This window comes from Dipodomys merriami, unplaced genomic scaffold, assembly GCF_024711535.1.
Source record: "Dipodomys merriami isolate MVZ:Mamm:240054 unplaced genomic scaffold, mDipMer1.0.p SCAF_277, whole genome shotgun sequence".
Taxonomy (NCBI): Eukaryota; Metazoa; Chordata; class Mammalia; order Rodentia; family Heteromyidae; genus Dipodomys; species Dipodomys merriami.
Window position 1 is genome coordinate 597,357 of NW_027204237.1, and position 17,622 is coordinate 614,978.

Genomic DNA, 17,622 nt, shown 5'->3' on the forward strand with positions numbered 1-17,622 from the left:
AAAGAGTTGGCAGCGGGGAGAGGTATACGGGAGCAGACCTAGGTGTATGTTACTATGGAAGGGGTCCCATGGTTTGTATATGGAGGGGAAGGAGCCAGCGCAGAAGGAGCAAGGTGGCTGGGCCCTGTGGCGTCTGCAGAAGTGGAGGCCGCTGCAGGACCTTGGAGGAGAGAAAACCCAGACAGGCAGGAGTTCACAGCTCCAGGCAGAGGCTGCTGAAGGCCTGAGGAAAAAGGATGGAGCTGTGGCTGGGTCCTGGAGAGGAGGGGGGTGGAAGGGGGGCTTCGGGTGGGCCTCAGCCTGCGCGCAAAGAAGCATTTCCTGACATCTCAGTGCGCAGTTAGGAAGAAGGTGGGCGCCAGGGGCAGGACAGGGCGCTCGGGACGGCTGTGGAACGGGGCGGTGCCGTCCCGGGCTCTGGCCTCCCTCCCTCCCCCGCTCTGCTCTCAGGTGACAGCGCCCCCTCCACATCCCGCCCCGCCCCGTCGCATATCGAGGAGGCCCAGGCTTGCAGGGTCTAGAACAGCCTCCCGGGCCGGTGCGTGCGGGGATCCTGATCCGTCCTCCCGAGCCCGCCGCCCGCCATGGCCACGCCGGCCGCCCCCCGCAGCCTGCTGCTGCTCCTCCAAGTGCTTGGGCTCGTCCTGGCGCAGATCGTAAGTCCCGCCGCCACGCCAGTGGCGGGGTCGGGGGTTCAGGATCCAGCAGGCTTTGGGGGAAAGGCTCTGCTGACCCCCCTCTCCTGGCCCGAGGGGGCAGCTGAGGACAGGGCAGGGGTGCAGCTCCCTTCCGTGGGCGCGCACGCCGTGCGCATCGCCGCGGGCGCGGAGGAGCCGGGGGAGCCAGAGGGACCCCATCCGGAGATGCTCGGCCCTGCCCGGGACAGGACGGGCAGCGTGGGGCAGGCGCTGGCGCCAGGTCCTGGCAGCCGGGAGAGTCCAGGTGGCGGGGGAGAGAGACAATGATGCCCATTCACCGGCCGCGCCGCCTCCCGGGGGCTCCGGCTCCAGCCAGACGCCGCTGCAGCCCCGCGGAGCCTTCGGTCCCCCCTCCCAATGGACGGGTTAGGGGTGCGGGGGGCTGAGTGCGACCCCGGCGTGGGGGCTGCACGGTACGCTCGCCTGCAGAGGGCCAGCCTGGCACTTCTGGGGCCTGGACACCTGGCATCGCGCGGGACCCCAGCCTGGGCCGGACCTGACTGGCCATGAGGCCACCTCAGCGAGGACCGGGCGACGAGGTGCTGGGGAGGGGAGTACCCGGTCCCCTTTCCTAGGCCTCCTTCCTCATCTCCATCCCCGTCCATTTCCCACTGGGCTTTTCTCCCGCACCAGGAGGAAAAAGGAAAGGCGCCCACTCACTTCCTATACCGGCTGTTCCAATAATAATAATAATAATAATAATAATAATAGTGATGATGCTACTAATAATACAATGTTAATAATAATAACAACAACAACAATAATAATAGCTACCATTCATTGAAGACCAAGGTGGGGCTGGGCCCCATCCGTCACTTTTAGGATTTAACTGAGCGATCAAGCCCCTCCGAGTAGTCCCAACCCTGAACCGTTCGGTGCGTGATTCTGTTTAATAAGGCAGTGCCACACGGTGCCCCTGGTACAGATAGGTTTTCATGGGGAGTTGGCAACCCAGCTCTTAGCACCCAGACCCCGCTTCCCGGTGCCGCCTGCCGCTCCCGGGACGCACGGCTCGTAGCACTCTGAGCGCGGCCTCTCTTGTGTGTGTTTGCAGAGAGGTCCTCCGGGAGAACGGGGGCCCCCGGGACCCCCAGGACCGCCGGGAGTGCCTGGTTCGGATGGCATAGACGTGAGTGTTTAATTTGGGGCAGGAGCGGGGGCGGACAAAGGAGAACTTTGTGCGCTCCGGATGCGGGAGGGAGAGCATGGAGGCGCCGTGCCCCCCGTTGCCAGTAGGTGGCGCCAGCCTGGCTCACAGGGAGCCTGTTTGTTGAGTGAAAAACCTCAAGTTGGCCTTGAAATACAGCTCTAACGGGCGTTAAACCCACCCACCGACAAGGGACTGCTGTTCTGTCTGGCAGCCACAGCCCACAAAGCCTCCTTATCCCTCCCTCCTTTCCTCTTCTTTGGGGTTAAGAGACACCTTAACCCTTCACGTTGCCCCTGGCATGCTTGCATTTGTTTCTTCAGGTTAGCTAGGGAGCCTTGGTCAGGTTTCTGGGTGCCTTTTCTGCTGCGTCTATGACCAATGCACCTATAATTTGGCCACCGACAGTGGCCACGCTCCTGTCTCCTCCCTTGCTTTTTTTAGATTTACAATCAGCTGTTTGTCTCCTCTTCCCCTTAGCAGAGTGAGGGTTAAATGCCTCATTCTGGAGACTTCCCAGGAGGCCCACTGAATGTTTACCAGTCTGGACAGACTTCTATTCAGCCTGGTGCCCCCTCTACCCCCAAACACAGGAGCCTGGACCCCAGCCAGCATGCCTGGAGTCTTTTCTGGGAGATGAGTCTGACTTCATATGCCCAGCCTGGCTCTCAGCAGGGGTCCTTCATAGTTTAGGAAAGAGGTCCTTTCTTAGAAACGTTTTGAATTTAACCCCATTATTGTCCCCCTTGGTCCTTACCTCTGTCCCAGCCTCTGGTTTTCCAGATCCAGAGCCCAGAATAGAGCTGCTGTGCACCTCACCCCTCTCTCTTCCTTTCTAGCTTCTCTAAAAGCCCTATCTTTCCCCCCCAATCCTGTCCCAATCAGCGTTCCCAGCCTATGTGGAACCACAACCCCATATGCAGGTCTCAAAACTGGCACCTTGGTGGGTGCTGGTGGCTCACACCTGTAATCCTAGCTATTCAGGAAGCTAAGATCTGAGGATCACAGCTTAAAGCTAGCCTCTGCAGGAAAGTCCGTGAGGCTCTAATCTCCAATTAACCACCAAAAACCCAGAAGTGGAGCTGTGGCTTGAAGCACGAAGGCTCTAGCCTTGAACACAAAAGCTGAGGGACAGTGACGAGGCCCTGAGTTCAAGCCCCAGGACCAACACACAAACAAAACAAAACAAAACAGAAAACCTTGGCACCTTACCAACATCAGCAAGCCGAAGCCCCACTTGCATGAGGATATCCACCTCTCCAGCTGGCTGAGGTTGGTTGGGCTCAATGCATCTATGATTTATATATGTATATATAAAGTGTTGGTACTGGGGCTTGAACTCAAGGCCTCCTGCTCTCCCTTAGTTTTTTCCACTCATGGCTGGCTCTCTACCATTTGAGTCATGCCTCTACTTCTGTCTTTTCATTGGTTAATTGGAGATAAGGGTCTCATAAATCTGTTTGCCCAGGCTGGCTTTAAACTTCCATTCTCAGATCTCAGACTCCTGACTAGCTAGGATTATCGTCAAGAGCTGCTGGCTACCAGTCTTTATTTTAATTATTATTGTTGGTGGCGAAAGGGGATTGTTTTCCTAAAACATTCAAGTCTGAGGGGACCCAGGACAAAAGAGAGGAACATAAGGACAGTTCAGCTGGGGCCAGGGCTCACTGTTCAAGCCTGTGCATGGGGTGCTGGCTCACCTATTTGTGTCTTGCAGGGTGACAAGGGGCCCCCTGGGAAAGCTGGCCCTCCGGTGAGTGCTGTTTCTCCTTTGACTTTTGACCCTTCCAGTTCTTATTGTCCTTTGGCTAATATTTGGTTCCCCTCCGTTTTCAAGGGATCCAAAGGAGAGCCTGGCAAACCGGGGCCTGATGGGCCGGATGGGAAGCCAGGCATTGACGTGAGTACCTGGGGTGCTTAGTAGGATAGGTTGGGGCTTCCCACCTATTAACTTCCAGAGCCTTTGCTCAGCTTCTGTTCAGAGATGGGAGGTAGATGAAGCACCTCTAGCTGTGAACCCGTTCACCTTCAGATGACCGGCACTGAGCCTCTGTCTCGGGAGCTTTGAATCCCTGGCAGCCAGAATTCTAGAGAGAGGCTCTGCTTCCTGTGGGGTATGGAACTTGGTGTCCTATTTCTGGTCTCCAGGGATCTTACTGAGTATACTTGGTGGGCTGTCCTGTGTCCCCCTAGTCCTTTTATCTCCTCTTCCCTTCCTCTTCCTTTGTATTAACCTCAAGGGTAAATCGTAAGATAAACACATTTTGTTCCAGAGGGCTCCTAGGGGCACCCAAAGCCATGGGCATCTGGAACACAGCTAGTTCCAAGGGCCTGTGACAGCTTGATGGGGGACACACTTAGTCGCTGAAAATAGGAGAAAAGAGAGAGCCTCATGAATTACCTCTGCCTGCTGGCTCTAGAGGTATAATGAAGCCTGGGCCTGGCCACTGAGCCCTCTCACCCTCATCCTATGAAGACTGAAGCACATTGTCTTCTACTAGCACAATAGTTCTCTCATCCATCCAGAGAGCTAAGCAAACAAGAAAACCAAGGCTCAGAAGAAGTTTCCAGACATCAAGCATATAGCCAGACTTCTAGACTCAAACTGAGAGGCATGAGGCCTAGGCTGACAAGTCTGCATCTTGATTTCTTCTCTTTTAAAAGAGGAGAATGGTTCTGGCTGCTTTGTGGGGGTTACTATGGGAACTAAGGAAAGGGAGAAGGAGGTGCTGAAGTCCCTAGGCCTTCATGAATTCTAGAAGACTGGAACTGCCCTGCCCATGGGTGGAAGGCAAATTGTCTCTTACGGACCCTCTTCTCTTTCTTCCCCCAGGGATTAATGGGAGCCAAGGGGGAGCCTGGGCCCACGGGAACTCCTGGAGTCAAGGTAAGTGTACTGTCCTGTGTACACAGTGAGGACAAGCAAGGGTCAGCGTGTGGGAGAGGCTTCAGTAGGGAGGAGCAGGGACACAGGAGACCACAGTCTCTGAGCCTCTCTTGTTGCTTCTTCAGGGTCAGCCCGGGCTTCCAGGGCCCCCTGGTCTGCCGGTGAGTATGACCTGCAAGGGCCTGTGGGGAGAGAGAACCCACAGAAGGAGCCATGAACCAATTTCTTTTCCTTTTGTTCTAGGGTCCTGGTTTTGCTGGACCTCCCGTAAGTCTTCAGGGATAGGGCGAGCTCCTCAGCCCTCCCAAGGAGGGAGGGAACAACAGGAGGGCTTCTAGGAATGGGCAGGCTGGTTGGGGACCCTGGACCAGCTCCATCCGGTCTATCCACTGACTCTGGAAGAATCTGGTCCTCAAAGCCCCACTCCATCAGTCTCTCCAGGGTTGGAGAAGAGGTTTGGGGTGCTTGTCCTCCCTTGTCAGTCCAGGTTGGGCTAACCATTGGTATCCACATCTCTGCTCCCTAGGGACCACCTGGACCTATTGGTCTTCCTGGTGAAATTGGAGTCCCAGGCCCCAAGGTGAGCCCCAGACAGCTTCAGCTCTGTCTCATCTTACCTTTTGTCTCCAACCTGTAAAGTTAGGGTGGCCTCCCCAGGAATATAAGGCCCTCTTCTGGCCTGCAGGAAGCTCCTCCAGGTTTGGGGCAGAAGCCTGTCCTGAACCCATCCTGTAGTATGTCTTTCAGAGAGATTAAGGGTGAGTGCCATCTCCTGCCAAGTTCCTTGATCTCTGTAAGGTGGCAGCTCTCAGGAGATGTCCTGGAGGACTAGGAGCATATGGCTGTAGCAGAAAGGGGTGTGTGTGGGGGGTGACCTAGGCCAGGGCTGGTTGGTGGTATGACTCTGGCTCTTCTTGCTTCCAGGGGGATCCAGGACCAGAGGGACCAGCAGGACCCCCAGGTCCTCCTGGGAAACCGGTAAGGGTCTTTCGACATCCCACAGGCCATGTGCTCCTTCCTGGGAAATGTGTTTGGAGTAGGGAAGTGCCAGCTTAGGCTCCCTCTTTATAGTCCCACATCTCTTCTCAGGGGCGCTCAGGAACCATCCAAGGCTTGGAAGGCAGTGCAGATTTCCTGGTAAGAAGCAGTGTCCAGAGCCAGGCCTAATGGGTGTTATAGTCATAGGAAAAGGGTCCATGGACAGTGGGGTGGGCCACTCCCAACCTGGTGGGGTGGGAAGGATGCTAGGGAAAGGGCAAGATGGGAGACAATGCCCAGGTGGCCCAGGCCAGGTGAGAGGCCTCAAGGCCCTTTGGGATTTTCTTTCCAGTGTCCAACCAACTGTCCAGCAGGTGTGAAAGGTCCTCCAGGGCTACAGGGAGTCAAGGTGAGAGCCCTTGGCCTGGCCCAGGCCTTCGGAGAGTAAAGCAGGTGATTGGAGGAGACTCTTACTAAGTTTGCTCCTTCCCTTCAGGGGCATCCAGGCAAACGTGGGATTCTGGGTGATACTGGCCGTCAGGGGAAGCCGGTGAGTGTGAGGGCTAGAGACCATGGGGGGGGGGGGGTCGGGGCTGTATGGAGGCAGCTAGGCTTGTCCTCTTTTTCATCCTTCCCCTGGCCCTATGGGCTGAGGAGATAGACTTTGATATGAGAGACAAGAGGCTAACAGTGTTCTTTGTTGTTTTATGCCAATACTAGAGCTTGAACTCAGGCCCTGGGCACTGTCTCTGAGTTTTTTTTTTTTTTTTCTTCTCAAGGCTAGTGTTCTACCGCTTGAGCCAGAGCTCTACTTCTGGCTTTTCTGGAGGGCAATTAATTGGAGTTTCACAGGCTTGCCTGCCCCAATCCTCAGATCTCAGCTTCCTGCATAGCTAGGATTACAGACATAAGCCACTAGCACCTGGCCCTATGTTCTTCATTGTTGTTGTATTGTGAACTGGGGCTTGAACTCTGGGTCTTGTACTCTCACTTGGTATTTTTTCTCAAGGCTCTACCACTTGAGCCACAGCTCTAGTTCTGGCTTTTTTGCTGGTTAACTTGAGGTAAGAGTCTCTTAGATTTGTCTGCCTTAGCTGGCTTCAAACCTTGATCCTCCGCTCTCAGATCTCAACAAGAGGCTGTGTTCTAGACCAGTGTCTCTGGGCAAGTCCCTTCTTGCTTGGCCTCCATTGTCCCATCTATGGTATGGGGTAATATTCTTTCCAATCAGCCTTCTGGCTACCTTTGCTGGGGAAGGTGACTGGTATGTTTTCTTGTCTCTGTATTACTCTCGCCATCTGCCTGTCAGTCTGATAGATTATCCTGCTCTTAGGGCCCCAAGGGAGATGTAGGTGCCTCTGGAGAACAAGGCATCCCTGGACCGCCGGTAAGGAATGCTTGCCAACCTCCCTGCCTCCACCGGCAGCCTCCTTCCCTCATCCTAGATGCCCTCATTTTCCCAGCTCAGGACTCTAGTTCATAAAAGAGAAAGGTATCTCTGGGTGGGGAGAGGGAAGCTGAGGCTGACTATCCAGAATGAAGGGACAGCAACCAAAGCTGGAAGCCTGGCTGAGGTCCAGATCTGCCACTGTTCTTTGTGTGCCCCTGAGTAACCACCCCTGCCTCACCCCCATCACCTTGGAGCTGCAGGTCCCACGTGCCCATGTGACTACATTTAACAGGGCATTGTGAAAGAGGCCAGGGTCAGAAATGACATCATGAACTGGGCCTTGCAATCGCCCTTGCTATCATTTTTCTGTCTTGACAGGGACCCCAAGGCATCAGGGGCTACCCAGGAGTAGCAGGACCCAAAGGAGAGACTGTAAGTGAATCTATGAGTGTCCTGCGAGCTGTTGTTACCAGCTGTTGGGCCTCTGTGGTCCAACCAGGACCAACCCTCAACCATTTCCTCTCTCCAGGGTCCTCGTGGGTACAAAGGCATGGTGGGCTCCATCGGTGCCGCCGGGTTACCGGTAAGCCTGACCTGTCTCCCAGCTCCAGGCTGGAGCTTCTGCAGCTTCGGGGTGGCTTCTGCTTCCTCCAACTCATGTCACTTATATTCCTGTCTCCATTTTGTCAGGGTGAGGAAGGTCCAAGGGGACCACCAGGCCGAACTGGGGAGAAGGGTGACGTGGTAAGTCCTGGGGCGCTCCTTGTCTGCTAAGGGGCCTTGAGAAGTAACTGAGCAGAATTCAGCCCTGCCAAAGGCTGGTGTATGTGTGTGTGTACATATGTGTGCATATGCATGCGAGTGTACATATGTTCATGTCTGTCTATGTCTATGGCTGACTGCTGGGGGAGAGTCTGAGCATCTGTGCTGAGTCCAGTAGATCCAGACTCAGGCTTGGAGAGAAGCCATGAGATTCAGACCTGAGGTCCCTGGGATCAGAGAATGAAATTCCAGCAGATCAGCCATGAGGCTAATGGGATTTGGTCTGGATCCAGTTGTCTTTATTTTTCTTTTTAATTAATAGATTTTTCAGAGTAGTTTTAGGTTTGCACAAACATTGAGCAGCAAAGTACAGTGAACTATTTTTTAAAGGCAAGGTTTAAAACATATAGAAAGTAGAGAGAATGATGCAATGGATTCCTATCTTGCAGATCCACAGTTGTTGTTTTTTTTTTTTTAACACTTTGCCATGGAAACTTGCTCCTTCCTTCACTGTGACTGCTTTGTTTTGCTTGTGAAACTGAGGTTAAACCCAGGGCCTGACTAGTCACGTACTCTATCACTGAGCTACATACATCCCCAACATCCCCAGGCCTGCTCTGATGTTTTCAAGAAAGCCCTTAATTTTGTGTTGCCTTATCCCTAAATACTTAAGAATATACTGCTTTAAAAGAAACCAGGCGTTTTTCTCACAGGATCACTTTTTTTTTTTGGCCAGTCCTGGGGCTTGAACTGGGGATCCCGGCACTGACTCTCAGTTTCTTTTCTTTTCTTTTCTTTTTTTTGGTCGGCTGTGGGGCTTGAACTCCTGGCCTAGGTGCTTGCTTAAGGCAAGCGCTCTACCAGTTGAGCCACAGTGCCACTTCCGGTTCTTCCGGTTTTCTGGTAGTTAATTGGAGATAACAGTCTCCTGGACTTCCCTGCCCAGGCTGTCTTTGAATGGCAATCCTCAGATCTCAGCCTCCTTGTCCCTCAGCTTCTTTTGTTCAAGGTTAGCATTCTACCACTCTACCACTTGAGTCATATCACCACTTCTGGCCTTTTCTGTTTATGTGGTATTGAGGAATTGAACTCAGGGCTTCATGCATGCTAGAAAAGCACTCTACCACTAAGCCACATTCCCAGCCCTGATCACATCATTATTACAACTAACAAACTAAGAAACAAATATTCCTTAATATCACCTAATAACCAGTCTGTCTTCAGTTTTTTTTTCAATTACCTCCAAATTGTCTTTGTAGCACTTATTTGAATAAAATCTTTTTTTTTTTTTTTTTTTGTCGGTCGTGGGGCTTGAACTCTGGGCCTGGACGCTGTCCCTCAGCTCTTCAGCTCAAGGCTAGCGCTCTACCACTTGGGCCACAGCGCCACTTCCAGCTTTTTTCTTTTTGTTTATGTGGTGCTGAGGAATCGAACCCAGGGCCTCATGCATGCAAGGCAAGTGCTCTACCACTGAGCCACCTTCCCAGCCCTTGTTGTTTGTTTTTGTTTTCACCTAAGTGAGCTCTGGTCTCAGTGAAGGCCTGAGGCTCCCGGAATACTCTTGCCCAGCTCAGCCACTGCATCGTGCTGACCTCTTTGTCCTGCCTCCATGGCAGAAGTATACTTCTAATCCTGTCCTCCAGTTACTGCCCGGTATGGCCCATGCTATGGGGACTCGGGGACCCAGAGGCCCCCATCTCATGTGTTCCCATCTCTGCAAAGTCAGATGGGCTTGGTATCCTGATCTCTGTCTATTTTGCAGGGTAGCCAAGGTGTTCGAGGACCGCAAGGGATAACGGGCCCAAAGGGGGCGACTGTAAGTGCCAGAGGCCTGGGTCCGGCCCCACCTAGACAGAGGCCAGGCTGTCCATAACCCCAGAGAAATATGAGCTTAAGGTTCTAGACTGAACTGTGCAGCAGGCAGGCTGCCTTGCTAGCTGGGAAGTGTGTTGGCTTCTTTGCCTGAGAACAGAGGTGACAATGTAGGAGAGGTCATCGGATACATGTGGCACTCTGGGCACTGTCTGTATGGCCGAGGACCCCCAAACTCCTCTGTTCAGTTCTCCTCCCCCATTTAGCTGGTGGGGTTTCCTGAGATGACCCTACAGGCAGGCTCCTTTCCTGTACACTGCAGCAGTCACAGAGGGTCAAGGGAAGGTGGGACCCCATGAATCTCCCCAATTGTGAGACTCCCTTAATTTCCCTCCTGAGCAGGGTCCTCCAGGAATCGATGGCAAGGATGGGACTCCAGGCATACCTGGCACCAAGGTAGGTATAGGGCTGCAGGTGGGTCTGGGGAGAGTCAGGGCCCAGCCTACCCAGGGCTTTGAGTTCTGTTCCACTGATACTAAAGTTCTGGGACCCAGGGGGCTCCATCCCTTTCTTTCTTCTGGACTGTAGTTTCCCTATCTGCACCTGGAAGCCATTGACCATCGAGCCAGAACTCTAACTTGTGCCTCTGGTTCTCTGTCTCTCCAGGGCAGTGCAGGCCAGGCAGGGCGGCCAGGAAGCCAGGGCCACCAGGGCCTGGCGGTGAGTATCAGGTGGGACCACAGGAGCTCCTGTGGACAGGTTGCTTCTCGTCAGGTTCAGAGGGGCCAGGCGCTCTGTGGCCTGCCTCCCTGTGCGGGCTCGGGTGTCTGGTGGGGCACTCCTTTTGTCTCATGACTCCTCTTGCCTCATCATTGGCAGTTTCAATCTTCCAAATGGGACAGACCCAACCCTTGAGTTCAAAGTTCATCTCACAGTTGGTTCAGTGACCACCATAATCAGCCCTGGTCCCTCTGTCCTCTGCCTTCTCAATACTGCTGTGGCTTTTTCTGGTCCCAGAGCTTGAACTTAGGGCCTAGGGTCTGTCCCTGAGCCTCTCAGTGCTCAAAGTTAGTGCTCTACCACTTGGGCCACCAGCACCACTTCTGACTTTTTTAGGTGATGAGAGTCTCATGGACTTTCCTGCCCAGGCTGACTTTGAACTGTGATCCTCATATCTCAGCCTCCTGAATAGGATTACAGGTGGGAGCCACCAGTGCCAGACCTGCTGTGGCTTTTTTTTGGGGGGGGGTCCATTTGCGGGGCCTGAACTCTGGGCCTGGGCACTGTCCCTCAGCTCTTCAGCTCAAGGCTAGCACTCTACCACCTGAGCCACAGTGCCACTTCCGGCTTTTTTTTCCTGCTTATGTGGTGCTGAGGAATGGAACCCAGGGCCTCATGCATGCAAGGCAAACGCTCTACCCCTGAGCCACCTTCCCAGCTCATGCTGTGGCTTTTTAATCTCCACACCTGAAGGCCTTTTCTGGTCCCTTTGCTGGGAAGAGACCTAGGGAAGACCCTTGCTGCCCTCTCCATTCGCCTGGTGTTTCTCACCTCCCAGGCCCAACTCTGTCCAAGACAATCTGAAATCCAGGCCCCAGGATTCCACCTGCCTCTTGCTGGGGGTACAGACTGGACATGGCTGCTTATCTGTGTATCAGCTGACCCGTGCTTCTTTGGGAATTCTATGTGCTTAGGTGCACCTGAGGGTGTCTCCCCCATGGATGCAGGCCCTGTACCCCACCCCTCTCCCACCAGGGACCAGGCAGGGATGGGAAGTACAAGTTCAAGTTCCTATGCCTGGGTTTTGCATTGTTCAACTCACACAAGGTGAAATACGTTGGGATTGGGGAGGGAGGCAAGGCAGCAGGTGTGTGGGGCGCTCCTGTGCCAGGGCAGAAGCTGATGTCACATTCTTTCTGCAGGGTGTGCCGGGCCAGCCTGGGACAAAAGGAGGCCCTGGAGACAAGGTGAGAGAATCCCAAGCTGGGGGCAGAAATGGCCTCATCTGTGGGAGAGACCCAGCGAGTGGGAATGGGGCATGGCTTAAGGCCCGGAAAGCCCTGCACAAAATGAGGGGGCCTGACCCCTTCCCTCCACCCTCTTCAACCTGGTTTAATGAGGCAAGAAGAGCATAGCGTGAAATCCAGAGAAACAAACATGGGAAAATTGGTGAAGCCCAGAGGACTTACAGAGAGCATCCTTTCCCTTACCCCACTCATTTGATTATAGACTTGTTCAGGGTTCCCAGGGCCTCTTAAATGAAGCAAAAGCCTGGTGAGACCACAAGACTGACTTGAGGACTCTCTTCCTGCAGGGTGAGCCGGGCCAGCAGGGCCTCCCTGGATTCTCTGGTCCCCCTGGAAAGGAGGTGAGTACTTCTTCAACTTACCCAAGAGCTTTGGGCCCTCCAGGACCAAAGGGCCCTTGTACTCAGTGTAGGGCCCAGGTGAGGCCACTTGGTGGAGCCCCAGCCTGAGGAGTATCTGGCTTAGTACTGTCTCTGCCTTGCCCCATTGAGCCAGGGAAGCGCTTTCTCCTTTCTGGGATGTTTTTTCCAACTAAGGCTAATCATCTAAGAGTGAACAATGGGGCAGTGAGCCAGGTGTGGAAAAGAGGGTCCCAGAAGCGTACTGCTTAACCCTTATCTCCCATTTCTCCTTCCCCCAGGGAGAGCCAGGGCCTCGAGGAGAAATTGGTCCCCAGGGCATTATGGGACAGAAGGTAAGTGCCCCTGTGCAATGGTCCCTTGTGTGAAGGAGATCCTTGGAGCAGTTGGTGCTCCTGGATATGGGATCTCCTCCCTCTCTGTGGAAAGGCCTCAATTCACTGATCTGTAAAATGGAGCAAAAGACCTCAGCAGAAATTGGAGGACACCTAACTGTATCAGGGTATGGGGTTGGCCAGGGAGGCTGCCCTCCCAGCCTGGGTGCAACTTTCTTCTTCCATTTCAGGGTGACCAGGGTGAGAGGGGCCCAGTGGGACAGCCAGGTCCTCAAGGACAACAGGTAAGCTAGATCTGGTTGAGGTGGGCAGCGGAGACTAACCTAGGCCCCTCATTTGATTTATAGCTCTGGTTTCTTTTCTTCTCAGGGCCCAAAAGGGGAGCAGGGCCCCCCAGGAATTCCAGGACCTCAAGGCTTACCAGGCATCAAAGGGGACAAGGTGCCACTTAGAATCTGAAAATACCAGGGAAAGCAGCCTGTGGCTGGGCTGGGTTGGTTGGATGGTGCTCAGTGAGATTTTCCTGAGCACCATAGGTCTTGGGGGTCCATGCTCTGGTCTAGTGAGCCAGGAGGGGCTGATGAAGGGTGTGAGGCCCTAGTCAAGCCCTCTAAGCTTCTTATCTTGCTTTTTTCAGGGCTCGCCAGGGAAGACTGGGCCCCGTGGTGGAGTGGTAGGTCCCCCTCCCCCACTTGCCATCTCCAGGCATCCATTCTGGGTTCCACGTTCACACCCCGAGTCCCCACCTGGGTGGTGCCTAACTTACCGTTCTCTATCTGCAGGGTGACCCAGGCGTAGCAGGCCTCCCTGGAGAGAAAGGGGATAAGGTGAGCTTAAGGGAAACATGGGAATAGGCGGGGATGTGGACTGGGCCCACTGTTTAGTGACCCCATTTCCCGTGCCTCCAGGGCGAGTCTGGAGAGCCAGGGCCCAAAGGGCAGGTGAGTGAGGCACCTATGTTCCTGTCCTTCTCTCCTTGGGTCTCCCCACTTCCCCCGGAAGCTCGGGAACCCCCTCCCAGATCTGTCCCCTCTATTCCCCATCCGCCCTCTACACCCACCCACACCTTCTCATCCACCTTATGTTCACCATTCCGGCAGCAAGGAATCCGAGGAGAGCCAGGCTACCCTGGCCCCAGCGGGGATGCAGGTGCCCCAGGTGTGCAGGGGTACCCAGGGCTGCCTGGCCCTCGAGGACAGGCTGGAAACCGAGGCTTGCCAGGCCATCCGGGAAGACAGGGTGTGCCGGTGAGTTGGCTCAGGGCAAGGAATCTAGAGACGCTCTGTGTGTGTTTGTGTGTGTGTGTGTGTGTGTGTGTGTGTGTGTGTGTGTGTTTTCTGCTGCTCCAAAGCTGGACGCTCTGTGTGTGTGTGTGTGTGTGTGTGTGTGTGTGTGTGTGTGTGTGTGTGTGTGTGTGTGTGTTCTGCTGCTCCAAGGCTGGATATTCCCGGAGGCCCACTGGCTCCCCTGAGGCTGGTTACACACCTGTCTGAGAGGAAGGGTGTGACACGTGCAGGACCATGCCAGAAGAAGGGAGTAGGAGGGATAGGAGTGTACAAGTGGCCAGCCCTCGCAGCCAGGGGCTTCCTCCTCAGAGTCCTTCTCTGCCTTCAGGGCCGAGATGCCAGTGACCAGCACATCATAGACGTGGCGCTGAAGATGATGCAAGGTGAAGAAGGAGTCCCAGCCCTTCACCACACTGCATGTGGCCTTCCTATCTAGCTCTTCCCCCAGCGCGTGAGGGAACCTCAGGAAACCACTCTGGACCTTTGACTTCTGTAAAATAGCTTCAACCATGGGCCTTTCCCCTTACAAACAAAGGCACCAGGTGTCACAGGACGCTTGTCTTTCCCTGGTGTGGTTCACTGGTAACACACATTGTACCCACCTCTCTCCCTGCACCTCCCTCCAGAGCAACTGGCAGAGGTGGCTGTGAGTGCCAAGCGGGAAGTCCTGGGTGCAGCTGGCATGATGGGTCCCCCGGGACCTCCTGGGCCTCCTGGATACCCAGGCAAGCAAGGACCTCAAGGGCACCCTGGCCCTCGGGGCATTCCTGGCATCGTGGGAGCTGTGGGTCAGATTGGCAACACAGGGCCCAAAGGTGAGTGCCATTCTGTGAAGGAATGGAGACTGGGCAATTTTGCCCAAAGGTGGCCCCAGGGGCTTCTTCTTTTTTTTTTTTTTTTTTGGTCCGGTCGTGGGGCCTGAACTCTGGGCCTGGGCGCTGTCCCTCAGCTCTTCAGCTCAAGGCTAGCGCTCTACCACTTGAGCCACAGAACCACTTCCAGCTTTTTTTTTGCTTATGTGGTGCTGAGGCATCGAACCCAGGGCCTCAGGCATGCAAGGCAAGCGCTCTACCACTGAGCCACCTTCCCAGGCCCTCCCCCCCCCCCCCCCCCAGGGGCTTCTATTAAGCAGCTGACTGCTCAGCTTCCTGTTCTCTCAGCTCATGTTCACTTTGCCAGGATAAGACACAGACATTTCCCTGCAGGCCTCAACAACCTAACCAGGAGATACTGCTGTAGCAAATTGATAGGAATGAATGTGCTATGTTATAGCTTTGGGAGATTTGTTTTTTTCGTTTGCATAGGGTACCTCCATGAACATCTTAAGGTGTCTTTAGAGATGGGGTGGGAAGACCAGGAATAAGACAGGTAGGCCCTGGACCCACAAGACTTGGGTATAAATTCAGACTGTGCCACTTTCTTGATGTGGTCCTTGGACAAACTACCTATACTTACGAATTTCCTTCCATCTAATTGCCTTAGATTTCTCATCTGCAAACTTGAGACATTAATGGCACTAACCTCTTAGTGCTTTGTGGGAATTACATTTCTAGTCAATATACAGAGTTCTTCTCCGTTCTCTGCTTGACAGAACAGGAATATTAGATATTGTTTTTGGATGCTTTCTTAAAATAAACTTGATTAGACACATAATATTCTACCGCTTTTCTAGATCTCCCTTTATTTAATCAAGCCTCTATAGACATTTCCAACTCTCTTTTTTTTTTTTTTAGCTTTTATATTTTATTTTATTTGTGAACATACTGTACAGAGGGGTTACAATTACATGGGCAGGATAATGCGTACATTTCTTACCAAGCATTGCAGCCTCCTCCTTTTGTTTACCCTTCACATCCCTTCCCAGCCTCTCCCCTCCCCCCCATCTTTTTTTTTTTTTTTTTTGATTGTGGAGCTTGACCTTTAGGCCTAGGTGCTGTCCCTGACCTCTTCGGCTCAAGGTAAGCACTCTACCACTTGAGCCACAGCACCACTTCCAGTCTTCTGGTGGTTAACTAAAGATAAGAGTCTCATGGACTACTTTCCTGCCCAGGCTGGCTTTGAACCATGATCCTCAGATCTCAGTCTCTTGAGTAACTAGGATTATAGGCATGAGCCACCAGCCCAGACACCTTTCTCCTTTTTAAAACTAGCACAATACTGGAAGGATTGCTGACTGTGAAACATATTAAGTAGCACCAAAGCAGGAAAATCATTTTTCATTTTAGAAACCATTTTTTTTTTGTCCTCAGGAAAGCGTGGCGAGAAGGGTGATCAAGGAGAAGTAGGACGTGGGCACCCCGGGATGCCAGGGCCCCCAGGGATCCCAGGTAAGACTTTAGCCCTGCCTAGTTTGTTTTGTCCCTAAGCTTGGAGATTAATGTCCCAGGGATACCTGGTACTCTACAGAGGCCTTACCCTTAGTCACCGTGGAGCACCCAGGAGTCCCTGTGTGGGGTCTGGCTGGAAGGCGGAACATGCCACAATCACTTAGGAAAGGAGAGATCAGGAATTGGGGGCAATTATAGACTGTCTGGGACAGAACCTCTTCTTTCTGCTTCACCTTCTGCCAAGGCCAACCAGGCCCTGATGTCTTTTGCTGTTGTTATATTATTAAGGATTTGTAAAAAGCGGTTACAATTCTGTAAGTCAGGTAATGAGCACAATGCTTCTTGGACAATGTCATCCCTTCCTTCTCGTTTCCCCATTTTTTTCCCAGGCCCTGATGTCTTGATTCTCTCCTTTACAGGACTCCCTGGCCGGCCTGGCCAGGCAATCAATGGCAAAGATGGAGACCGAGGGTCCCCAGGGGCTCCAGGAGAGGCAGGCCGACCCGGCCTGCCAGGCCCTGTGGGGCTGCCTGGCTTCTGTGAGCCTGCAGCCTGCCTTGGAGCTTCAGCATATGCCTCTGCCCGTCTCACAGAGCCTGGATCCATCAAGGGGCCATGAGCAACAGGCCAGGACAAAGCTCACCAGCAACCTGGTGGTGTGACATGAATTTCAGCCCCAGCCTAGGAAACTGACCTTTCCAGGACTTTCTGTCCAGGATGCAGAGATCCTGAGGACCAGGAGTTTTACAACACAGGGGAGAGAGCCTCAGAGCGAAGAGATGAGGCCAACAGGGCAAAGGTTGCTGGAGAGCCAAATTCAAAGGGAATAGGGCAGCTTTCCCTCCCAAAGAACAACTGGATGGTCCCCAATGTCTCCTTAATTTGCATCAGTCTCTCCTGGCCATCCTGTTCTCAGGGCAGGTAGACTGAGCTCTCTGCCAGTGCTGTCCCATTCTCTCTGGACTTTCTGGGTGTCCGCTGATGGGTGACTACGTTGGGGTTGCCATCCTTCGGGCCAACCTCACTACTTCTTGCCTTCATGTTGAGCATGTAAACACCCGTCTCCCTTCTCTTTCTGCATTGCTCTCTCCCACCCCTCCTCTTTCGCCCCCCCCCCCCCATACACACTAGTCTTCTGTAAATATAAAACCTCAACTTGGGTACAAACCACGGTATGAGTTGTTTAGTTCAATTTTTCTTTTTTCCTGTGCTGTTAATTGGGGCTTGAACTCTGGGTCTGGGTAATGTCCCTGAAACTTTTTTTTTGTCGGTTGTGGGGCTTGAACTCTGGGCCTGAGCGCTGTCCCTCAGCTCTTCAGCTCAAGGGGAGCGCTCTACCACTTGAGCTACAGCGCCACTTCCGGTTTTCTGGTGGTTTATTGGAGATAGGAGTCTCACGGTCTCTCCTGCCCGGGCTGGCTTTGAACTGCGATCCTCAGATCTCAGCCTCCTGAGTAGCTAGGATTACAGGCGTGAGCCACCAGTGCCCGGCTCCCTGAAGCTTTTGTTTCAAGGCTAGCACTCTACAACTTGAGCCACAGCTCCTTCTGGCCTTTTTGGCAATTTACTGGAGGTAAGGCTCATAGGCTTTACTTCCTGGGTTGGCTTCAAAAC

General features: G+C 53.5%; 1 protein-coding gene across 3 annotated transcripts; it reads left to right on the forward strand.

Annotated features, from left to right (window-relative positions):
- The first annotated feature begins 526 nt into the window (after positions 1-526).
- On the forward strand, positions 527-17,252 carry LOC138837844 (collagen alpha-2(IX) chain). Of its 3 annotated transcripts, XM_070036847.1 has the most exons (32): positions 527-656; positions 1,753-1,827; positions 3,563-3,598; positions 3,683-3,745; positions 4,679-4,732; positions 4,858-4,893; positions 4,976-4,999; positions 5,259-5,312; positions 5,657-5,710; positions 5,822-5,869; positions 6,063-6,119; positions 6,207-6,260; positions 7,044-7,097; positions 7,479-7,532; positions 7,630-7,683; positions 7,791-7,844; positions 9,625-9,678; positions 10,077-10,130; positions 10,341-10,394; positions 11,597-11,641; positions 11,989-12,042; positions 12,342-12,395; positions 12,626-12,679; positions 12,765-12,836; positions 13,033-13,068; positions 13,178-13,222; positions 13,304-13,336; positions 13,496-13,642; positions 14,010-14,064; positions 14,308-14,496; positions 15,931-16,008; positions 16,428-17,252. In XM_070036847.1, exons 1-32 carry the CDS (start codon positions 585-587, stop codon positions 16,625-16,627), a joined length of 2,067 nt encoding a protein of 688 aa, XP_069892948.1. In that variant the 5' UTR covers positions 527-584; the 3' UTR covers positions 16,628-17,252. The 3 variants fall into 3 exon arrangements, with proteins under 3 accessions (XP_069892948.1, XP_069892950.1, XP_069892949.1); XM_070036849.1 differs by lacking the exons at positions 15,931-16,008; positions 16,428-17,252 and adding an exon at positions 14,986-15,055; XM_070036848.1 differs by lacking the exons at positions 527-656; positions 1,753-1,827; positions 3,563-3,598; positions 3,683-3,745 and adding an exon at positions 4,377-4,571.
- Positions 17,253-17,622: the final 370 nt, after the last annotated feature.